This window comes from Motacilla alba, chromosome 12 (assembly GCF_015832195.1).
Source record: "Motacilla alba alba isolate MOTALB_02 chromosome 12, Motacilla_alba_V1.0_pri, whole genome shotgun sequence".
Classification (NCBI taxonomy): domain Eukaryota; kingdom Metazoa; phylum Chordata; class Aves; order Passeriformes; family Motacillidae; genus Motacilla; species Motacilla alba.
The window spans coordinates 9,162,554-9,172,555 of NC_052027.1; the positions used below are offsets into that span (position 1 = coordinate 9,162,554).

General features: G+C 66.0%; 1 protein-coding gene across 1 annotated transcript; it reads right to left on the bottom strand.

Moving 5' to 3' along the window:
- Positions 1 to 65: 65 nt before the first annotated feature.
- On the bottom strand, positions 66 to 9,912 carry LAMB2 (laminin subunit beta 2). Its single transcript, XM_038148646.1, has 33 exons — positions 9,706 to 9,912; positions 9,375 to 9,538; positions 9,148 to 9,283; positions 8,883 to 8,956; positions 8,593 to 8,781; positions 8,454 to 8,517; positions 7,358 to 7,560; positions 7,150 to 7,270; positions 6,660 to 6,848; positions 6,410 to 6,589; positions 6,221 to 6,333; positions 6,052 to 6,131; positions 5,835 to 5,970; positions 5,506 to 5,661; positions 5,267 to 5,394; positions 5,072 to 5,189; positions 4,764 to 4,956; positions 4,546 to 4,689; positions 4,208 to 4,439; positions 3,969 to 4,132; positions 3,668 to 3,889; positions 3,344 to 3,558; positions 3,155 to 3,251; positions 2,714 to 3,086; positions 2,458 to 2,642; positions 2,142 to 2,383; positions 1,873 to 2,076; positions 1,636 to 1,780; positions 1,138 to 1,345; positions 916 to 1,057; positions 651 to 827; positions 416 to 575; positions 66 to 332 (listed from the first exon to the last, which is right to left on the bottom strand). Exons 1-33 carry the CDS (start codon positions 9,761 to 9,763, stop codon positions 196 to 198), a joined length of 5,349 nt encoding a protein of 1,782 aa, XP_038004574.1. The 5' UTR covers positions 9,764 to 9,912; the 3' UTR covers positions 66 to 195.
- Between the last annotated feature and the right edge of the window lie 90 nt (positions 9,913 to 10,002).

The following is a 10,002-nucleotide window of genomic DNA, read 5'->3' on the forward strand; positions in this document are numbered from 1 at the left end:
ACCCTGGGGGAAGCCGCTGTGGGCCCCCGCGGCAGACGGCCCGCGGCACGGGGCGGAGGCGAGGCGGTCTTGCTCTGCAACTTTATTCACACGGGGGGACCCCGCAGCCCCCACCCCGCCTACCGCTGCGGGGCAGGCGCAGGCCGGGCGGCAGGAGGCTGGGTGCTCCAGGGGGGTCCAGGCTCCTCCGGGGCATCACTGGCAGGTGTTGTAGATCTGGACCTGCTGGTTGATGGTGGCCAGCACCTCCCTCATTCTGGCCTCCAGCCCGCCCAGCTGGGCCGCTTTGGCATCCAGCACCCGCTCGTTCCGCTCGTACTCCTCCTCCAGTGCTGCAGGGACGCGGGAACATGAGTCAGCCTGGCCTCCCACCACTGCCCCCGGCACCGCCCCAGCATCCCCCCTCCGGCCTCACCTCGCAGCCGCTGCAGCTTGCCCTGGGCGTCCTGCAGCAGCCCTGCGGCCTCCTCCCGCAACTGCTGCGCCCGGCTGCCCGCCTGCTGCACGCCCTGCGCCCGGTGCTCCACCAGCTCCTGTGCTGTCCGGTACCGGTCCCGAAGCGGCCCCTCCAGCACCTGCTGGGCAGTGGGCTTGGTCAGCAGGATCGTCGGGGGACCCCTGCTGCCACACTGGTGCCCCCGATCACCCACCTGCTTGGCCTCGCTGGCCCGGTCCCGCGCGGTGCTGGCTGCCTCCTGGGCACGTGTGGCCGCCAGGCTGTTGTTCGCACGTTTCACCTTCAGGGCATCAGTCTGCCTGTCCAGGAGCCCAATCTGCTCCATGGCACCTGCCAGCTGCTGCTCTGCACTTCCTGTCTGGGTCTGCATCTGGGATGGCAGCATGGGAGTTCGGTGTGGTCGCACTGATCGCGTGGTGGGGATGGGGCTCCCGTGGTCGTAGGGTTGGGGCTCTTACCGTGCTGAGGGCACTCTCGCTGTGCTGGATGTCACCGGCAGCTTGCTGCAGCGCCTGCTCAGCCATGCCCTGGGCCTGCCGCGCCTCCTCCAGCGCCTGCCGCACGGCCTCGGCTGTGCCCCGCACTCCCTCTGCCCGCGCCCTGCGGCCACACGGCAAGGCCTCAGCACGGCCTGGGCTGCGGTCCCCGGAGGGATTGCGTCCTCACGTCCCCGGGCTCACCTGGCCCGCTGGGCATCCCGCAGCAGCTGCCCAGCCTGCTGCACGTCACTGGCTGTCTGCTCCAGGATGGCATCCACGCTGGCCAGGCTGCGCACCCGCGTCTTGATCTCCTCGGCCAGGCGGTGGATCTGGTCCGGTGCGGCGGGGAGTGACAGCTCCAGTACCCGACTGGCTACCACCTCAATGCTCTCAGGATCAGCCCCCTCCTCTGCAGGTGGAAGCAGTCAGTGTGTTCCCTACAGCACGCCGGGGTATGGGGGGGCAGGCAGACCAAAGGGCAGAGGGGAACATGGGATGGGGCAGGGGGCCAGAGATGGCTGGAGGGCACAGGATGGCTGGGGCAGGGCAAGGACCATGCAACGCAGCATGGGGCAGGGCGGCACGGCCCACATGCAGTGTCAGGACAATGCAGTGCAGGGTCAGTGCAGTGTGGAGCAGGTGCAGACCCACAAAGCTCTGGGTAGGGGTGGCCAGCCCTCCCAGCATGCCGGCACTCACGGCTCAGGAAGGCCTTGACATGGCTGATTAGCTCTCTCAGCTCCTTGTTGGAGCTCTCCACGCGGGCCCTGGTCTGGTTCGCCTTGTCCAGGGCTGCCTGTGCTCGCAACCGGGCCTCGTCTGCCTTCCCCTTGGCCTCTGCCACCTGAGCATGGGCAGAGAGCCTTGGTGCCAGCCCCAAGGGCTGCAGAGCGTGGCTGTGCCACCAGATCCCACCAGCACCCATGTGCCACACACCTTGTGGGAGAGCTGGGCCATGTCGCTGGCAGCCTGACGCAGCTCCTCCTGGGCATGGCGTGCCCGGTCCAGAGCACCGTCAGCCTTGGACACGGCTCCACCGCAGCTCAGACCACCACAGCGCCGTCCCCCATCCTCATCCCGGCAGCCAGCACCCCCACAAGGGCTCTCAGCACAGGGCACATCTCCCACCGCACCGCAGACCTGCAAGGCAGCGTGGGATCAGGGCAGCTCAGGGTGCCATTCCCCCAGTGCCCTCCGTGTCCCACCTTCTCGTTGAGCGGATGCAGGCTCAGCGCCTGTGCCCTTGCTGCCAGGTCCATCAGTGCCCGCCGGCTGGCTGCGTTGTGGCGATTGAAGTCGTCCCGCTGGCTGGCCAGGAGCTGCTCAGTGCGGCGGCGAGTGGCTGCCGAGGTGCTGACAGGGCTGGGCACGGCACGGGTGGAGGCGTCCGCCTGGCGCTCGGCCTCCTGTGACTCCTTATAGGACTGACGAATACTGTCATAGGCACCTGGGGGGGCAGGGGCACTGTCAGACCCCGGGCCATGGCCTGACCACCCTGGCCTGCCTCTGTGGTTGGCTCACCAAGGAAATTGGAGGTCTTGAGGGTGTGTAGCCGCTGTTCCAAGTCCTGCAGGCTGTGGTTGAGGGCGCGGGCGCCCCGGTCCACAGTGTTCAGCACATGGCTGGCATTGAAGTTGGCATCCTGAGCAGCCGTCAGCTCCCCTTCCACCCGTGTCAGCCTCTCAGTTGCCTCCTCGATCTGCCGCCTGCGAAGGAAGGGGGTGAAAAGCTGCCCCTGCGGCTACCCTGGGAGCCGTGCCCGGTGCCCAGGGCTCACCGCAGCCCCTCCATGGTGTGCGTCAGGTGGGCAGCGGTAGCAGCAGTGCTGTTGCGGGCGGCCACCACATCACGCACAGTGGCCAGGTTCTCCTCCAGCTGCCGGAAGGTGCCCTCGAAGGCGCCAGCAGCCCCGGTGTGCTGCAGGAGGCTGGCCCGCTGTGCCAGCGCTCGGGTACGGGCGGCCAGATCCTGCACCACACGGTCCCAGTCCCCGAAGCAGGGGTGGCAGGGCTGGCAGGCAGGGAAGGTACCGGCAAAGCCCCGGGCACACTGGTCACAGCGGACTCCAGAGATGCCAGGCCGGCAGTCACAGTGGCCGCTGCTGCGGTGGCATTGGGCACTGGCTACGCCACGGGGGTCACAGTCGCAGGCTGCAGGGAAAGTAGTGTCAGGGCACCACAGGCTCCACCGTGGTCCCCCCACTGGCAGCGGCTCTCACCTCGGCACTGCTGCCGCGGGTCACCCCAGTGGTGCTCCTGGCAGTCGGTGCAAGTCCGGCCGCCAAAGCCGGGCCGGCAGGAGCACTGCCCTGTGAACTGACAGACATGGCACGGCCGAGGCTGGCACTGCTGCAGCACACCCCCAGCCCCATCCCATCCCCCCAAGCCCTGTCCCTGTCGTGTCTCACCTGGTTGCAGGAGGGCGTCAGGGAGTGCTGGGGGTGGCAGGCGCAAGGCTGGCAGCCTTGCCCGCTGGCCAGGTTCCAGAAGTTGGGGCTGCAGCGGTCACAGCTCTGCCCCTCCACATGGGGCAGGCAGTGGCACTGCCCGCTGTGCCTGTCACAGTGGCACTGCTGGGGCCCACAGGTGCTGGCATCGGTGCCCAGGGGGTTGCAAGAGCAACCTGGAACCAAGAGGCATTGAGCAGAGATAGAGCTGAGGGAATGAGGACAAGGATGGGAACGAGACTGGGATTGGAGGCAAGTCTGTCTTGGCAGGCAGTGGATACTCACGCCTGCAGCTGTGGCGTGTGGCATCTCCATAGAAGCCGGGCTGGCACTCGGCGCAGTGGGGCCCTGCCGTGTTGTAGAGGCAGCGCAGGCACTGCCCTGTGCGCCGGTCACACGCCTCTGGGTCCGTCACATCGATGTTATCGTGGCACTGGCAGGGCAGGCAGTGTCTGCCCTGCAGAGGGTCCCCATAGTACCCAGGGGCACACTCATCACAGCGGGAACCTGCTGACACAGAGCACTGGGCAGTGCCCGGGGGCAGGGCACCCCAGAAGGCACGGAGCAAGCCATGGCAGGTACCCACCTGTGTACCCAGGGCTGCAGTGGCAGACGACCTGCTGGGAGCGGCTGTCTTGGTAGCAGGAGGCAGCGAAGTGGTGGGGGGTGCTGGGCCCCTCAGGACAGGGGCAGGGCCGGCAGTGCTGTCCGGAGCCAAGCGCTGGGTTCCCAAAGTGTCCGGCCGCACACCTGCAGGCAGAAGGTCAGCAGGAGCCAGGGCTGCTGGCAGCACCCTGCCCCAGTCTGGCCACGTACCCCACCTACCTCTGGCACCTTTCACCATCCGTGTGGTCACGGCAGCGCAGGCAGCTGCCTGTCCGAGGGTCACAGCTCTCGGCGTGCCCGTTGCACTGGCAGGGCCGGCACACAGGGAAGCCCCAGTGGCCGGGCTGGCAGCGGTCACAACGTGGGCCATGGGTGCCTTCACGGCAGGGGCACTGCCCGGTGGTGCTGTCGCAGATGGTGCTCACTGAACCCTCACGGCTGCACTGGCATGCTGGAAAGCACAGCACCCACAGCGTTTGCCCCTGAGCTGTAGAGAGCACCCCTTCCCCATGCCCCCAGCCCTGGGATGCCCAGGCTCCTCTCCCACTGGCACTCACGTCGGCACCCGCCAGGCCCAAAGCCAAAGGTTCCCGGAGAACAGCGGTGACAGCGCCGTCCCATGACATTGGGTTTGCACTGGCACTGCCCGCCCTGGGGCTGGCACTCAGCACTGAGCGAGCCCTGGGGATCGCAGAGGCAGGCTGTAGGCAGAGAACAGGGTCAGCTTCAGCTGCTGTGGGACAGGGTGCAGGACAGGGTGTGGGGCTGTACTCACGCAGTGCCCCGTCATGCAGGATGGCCGAGAGGCTGTGCAGGAGGCTGGAGCAAGGCTCAGCCACAGGAGAGGGCCCTGCAGCGTGGAAGGGTTGGGCACAGTGGTACCGCTCAAAGGTTTCCCGGCGCTCCATGGAGCTGGGGTCACCCGCAATGAACATCTCCAGTGAGGAGTAACGGGGCAGGAGCACCAGCTGCGGGGCAAAGTCAGTGGGACATCATGTCCTTTTCTCCCTGTGTTCCCTGCGGCTGCATCCTATCCCCCTAAAGGATTGCTGTCCCCCATCCCACTGCCTGTCTTCCCCTCACCGAATCGATGAGCACACTGGCAGTGGGATCCTGATGAGCAGCAGCACAGCCAAGTTCCAGGCGGATCGTGTAGGAGACACCCTGCTCCAGACAGATGGGCTGGGACAGCACCACATACCTGGATGGGAGCAAAACAGAGCGAGGGCAGCCATGTGCCTCCCGTGAGCCCCAGCCCAACCCTCCTGAGGTGTTTACCTGGCACCAGAGGGGAGGCTGGTGGAGAGCTGGTCATCGGCAGGGATGGTGTTTCCACAAGGGCTGCTGGCGGAGACAGGACTGGGGCGTAGCACCTTCAGCCTTACCTCCTGCCAGGCCTCTGGGTGCTAGCAGCCAAGAAGGGGCAGTGTCAAAAAGCCTCACCATCTGGAACTCCCCACCACTACCTCCCAGTCTGGCAATTTATCACACTGCTGGGTTCACCATCTGGTGCTCACCTGTGGCTCATAGCGGATGACCACATCATACTCAGTGGAGAAAGGCACATCACTCACGTGGAACTCCACCCAGCCACCTTCCAACACGCGGGCAAAGCCTGTCCCTGTCCAGGAAGCTGGACGGTCTGCGGGGGGCTCACGCTCCACCACTGAGCCCTGGTGCAAGCAGGAGTTGTGAGATGGGACCCTAAAAATCACCTTGGCCAGCAGGCACTGCTCTGCCCTGAGTAGGGAGGCAGACCACTGCCTGCTGGTTTGGGCATCCTGCAAAGGGGCACCCACTGTGCTGCTCGCCTGATGTCCTCCCCAGGGACACCTTCATTCCTCACCTGATGCAGCCGGGCATCCTCCGCCTCATAGGTGTAATGATCCAGGTTGATGCGGTAGAAACCGGCCTCCACCTGTTCACACTGTCGTCCTATCACATGGCTGCGGCACTGGCACTGCCCTGTCCCCATGGCACACCTGGCACCCCAGCAGCACCATCAGCCCTGATGCCAGGAGGGGATGATGCTCCTTGCCCTCTGCATCCCCACAAAGACTCACAGATTGTTGCGAGCACCTCCCACATCGCAGTCACAGGGCCGGCAGCCTGGGAGGTCGTGGCTCAGTCCCCAGTGCTCGGGCTGCGGAGGGTCACAGGGTGTTAAAGAGCAGCTGTCTCTCTCCTATAGTCCTGAGCACTGTGCACGGCCCGTGGCACAGCCCCACTCACCAGGCACTGGTTGCAGCTGCGCCCAGTCACAAGCCGCTTGCAGAAGCACTCCCCACTGACAGGGTCACACCGGCTGCCGTCAGGCATCGTGCCACGGGGGTCACACTGGCACCCTGCACGGAGAGCCAGCAGTTTCCAGCAATGCCAAACCACATGCCCGACCCCAATAGGTGCCACCCTGGTACCTACTCCGGCAGCCTTGCGGGTTGTCGGTGCTGAGGCCGAAGAAGCTGGCTTTGCAGCGGTCGCAGCGGGGACCAGCCACGTGCTCCTTGCAGCGGCACTGCCCCGCAATCAGGCCCCTGGCTGGGTCATCAGCACTGTCACACAGCCCACCATCCAGAGAACCCTCAGGGTCACAGTCGCAGGCTGGGGAGACAGGCAGGGTGAGCACCGTGACCACCGAAGCACCACCCTGCACAGCCTGTCCCACACTGACCTCGGCACACTGCGGGGTCCCGCAGGTCCTTGGTGGGGTCCTTGTAGTAGAAGGGCTTGCAGAGGTGACAGTGACGGCCCATGGTGTTGTGCTGGCAGTCATCACACACACCCCCACTGGTGTTGCCCGTGGCCAGGAACACGGCCATGTCAAAGTGGCACCGCCGTGAGTGCTCGTTGCAGTCACAGCCTGCAGGGACAGCACCACAGCGTGGCATGTGGCCCCACAGCCCACACCTGGCAGGCATCACCCCAAGTGCCAAACCTCCCCTGTCTGGGCTCTCCTTGCTCTGACATGCAGCAGCACAATCCCAAACCTCCCCAAAGTACAGCCCTGGCACCCCAGACACCCTCAGCCAGTCTGCATGATGCCAGTCACCACCAAACCACATCCCACTGTAAAACACTCCAAAACCCCTGGCACAGCACAGTCTGGCAGCTCTGGCACTGGGATCACTGTGCCAGGAGCTGGTGCCAGCAGGGGCACTCACGGCGACAGGCGTTGGTGCTGGAGCCCTCGGCCGGGCGCCAGGGCAGGTCCTGGTAGAAGTCCTCACAGCGCTCGCAGTTCAGCCCCTGCGTGTGGTGTTTGCAGACGCAGCGCCCGTGCACCTACCAGGATGCCACAGTGAGGGGCTGCAGGACTAGGCAGCACAGCTGCCCAGCTCCAGCAGGGCACACAGGCCTGGCTTGCCCTACCATGCCATCGGTGGTGGCAGGGGCCCCGCTGAGCGGGGCGCACTCAGAAGCGTGCCCGTAGCAGAAGCAGTTCCCACGCATCACCAGCTCGTAGAGCGCGTAGTAGTACTTCTCCCGGATCTCCCGCCGTGAGTCCAGCAGGTTGTCCCCCAGTGTGTGCAGCTTGGTGAGGTTCACACGCAGGTTGGTGACACGCAGCAGGTCTAGGGGAGGGAGAGACCCCCGTTGGCACAGGGTGGCTGGGCACGTCTATGCACAGCTCACCTCTGCCGGGCACGGTTGGGCTGGGCTGTGCATGGCACAGGAGGCTCTGGGTGCTTCAGAGGAGCTGGGCAGGGCTCTGCTTTGCTGGATATGGCTGGGACGGGCTGTGCATGGCATGGGGTGTCCATGCAGGGCTGCACAATATCAGGCTTTTTGTGTTTTTCTATATCACATAGTATTGGCCCAGGCCTGGGCATGGCTTGGCTCACGGGCACGTGGTTGCATGTGGCCAGGCTGGGCTGCACGTAGCTGTGGGGGTTCAGCTCCCACACACGTAGCTGTGCAGTCTGGCTGTGCGTGGGCTGGGCTCTGCATTCCCACAGCAGAGGCAGGCTGGGACCCCACCAGTGTAGAACAACACCCTTGGCACAGCACCTTTACGTGTCTCGGGGCACTCACCATTGGGGGTTGTTCCCAGGAGAGGGCTGTGCCCGGTGGGGGCAGCCTGGGGGCCTTGGGAAGACAGGATGGCTTCCCCAGAGCTGCAGTTTCCCAGCAGCCCTGCCCTGCAGATTCCTCCCCTCCTGCTCCCAGTCTAAATTTAGCCTTGGGTGGGTGATTAACCCACTGTGTTCCGTGCCCAGCCTGACTCCCCATCTCGAACCACAGCTGGTGTTGGGCTCAGCCGTGGCACAGCCATCCTCCTCCATTTAACCCAATGCAGCCTGATCTTCAGCTGCTCTCACAGGGCAGGGTGCAGAGGGGCCCAAGACCCTGCAGGCTGGATCAGGTCCTGATCCCTGTGTAGGGCCCAGTGCAAGGAGAGAGCAGCCAAAATAGCTACGCCCAAAATAGAGCAGCCAAGCAGGAGCCCAGATGGCTGGCAACTCACTTTGGATGGCAGGGCTGTAGGGGTCCCGGATGGGAATGGCAGGGTCCAGCACCCGGTAGATGACCTGGAAGGGACAGCAAGGTGATGAGAGCAGTGCAGGGGATCCCCTGACTCTCCTGGGACATTCCTAGGGCCTCACCTCCCCCTCAGTGGAGGGCTCAATGTCAGAGTAGCGGGACTCGCAGACGACATCATCAATGCGGCGTGGGGGCCCATGGGGGACGTGGGGAAAAGAAGCAGCGCAGTCGTAGGCGAAGTAGCGATACACTTTCCAGGTGTGCCCAAAGTCAGCTGAGCGCTCCACCAGCATGGCCGCGGGGCGGAAGGTCTGCGAAACACCCGGGTGGGACAGGGGATAGCCCCACAGTCCCTGAGGGCGTCTTCCATCCTGCTCTGTCCCAGCCTGGATAGCCACACGCTGGGACCCACCTTGAAGGTCATGATGAGATGGGTGAAGTGGAACTCGGCCTCCAGGTCCAGCTGGATGCTGACATGCTCCACACCTGGGGGTGACAAGTGCGACAAGTGGAAGCCCCCACTCACAGGTCCCGGGGGCTCGTCCCCCCCGCCCGGCAGTGGTCCAGGGGCGCGGCCACGGCCACAGGCTGAGTCACACTTCCTCAGTGTGGGAGGAAGGGAAGGAGAGCCCCCCGGGACAGGACAGGATGCTCCACCACCCCCACCCACAACTCACCGTTCTCTGACTGCCACCAGGCTTTCTTGGGGCGGGGGGCAAAGCTGGTGACCACATTCTCGATGCGGTGGCTGTTGGTGTTGGTGCGGGCATCGTAGGGCCGCCGCGAGTCGCAGATGAAGCACTTTTTCTCTTCCTGCGAGTCGGAAGGCTCAATGACGCGTGTCTCCAGCCGCGTCCCGCGCGCCTCATCCTCGTCTTGTCCCCCCACGTCCCGTCCCACTCACCTGGAGGTGGCTGACGATGCAGTAGGGCTGGGGCCGGCGCAGCCCGCAGGTGGAGGTGGCACTTAGGCGGGCTGCTCGCCCCACCAGCAGGTCCCCTGTGGCCGGGTAGCAGCTGCCGCGGGCGCAGCCCTGGGGGGAATCGGGGGCCAGGGCCGCCCCCAGCCCTGCGGAGCGGCGGGCGGCTGAGGGCGCTGCGGGGCGGGGGGGCCGGGGCCGGGTTTCCCCCCGCCGCGCCCGGGGCCCCTTCCGCGACCGCCCGGAAACAGGACGGCGGGGCCGGGCCGGACCCTGACGCCCCCCGGCCCCGCTGCGGCGCGGGGCGCGGACTCACCGGCCAGCAGCGGCAGCAGCAGGAGGACGGCGGGGCTCCGCTTCGCCGGGCTCCGCATCGCGGGGCGCGACGGGGCGCGACGGGACGGAAAGGGGCGCAAAGGGGGCGCTCGGCAGGTGCCCGCCGGTCCCGTCCCGTCCTGTCCTGACTCACCCGTTCCCCTTCTCGTTCCCGTTCCCAGTCCCTTCCCCGTCCCCTTCCCGGTCCCTCCCGGCCCCTCCGAACTGGCGGCAGGCGCAGCGCTCGGGGCTGCGCGGAAAGCGCGGGGCGGATCCCGGCTGGAGCGGGGGAGCGGGC

Excerpts from the sequence above, each read along its gene's own strand:
- LAMB2 (XM_038148646.1), bottom strand. The coding sequence starts at position 9,763 with ATGCGGAGCCCGGCGAAGCGGAGCCCCGCCGTCCTCCTGCTGCTGCCG. Across the intron at positions 4,440-4,545 it reads TGGGCCTGGCGGGTGCCGAC|CATGCCAGTGCAGCCGTGAG; the intron begins GTGAGTGCCAGT and ends TGTGCTTTCCAG. Across the intron at positions 4,133-4,207 it reads GATGGTGAAAGGTGCCAGAG|GTGTGCGGCCGGACACTTTG; the intron begins GTAGGTGGGGTA and ends TTCTGCCTGCAG.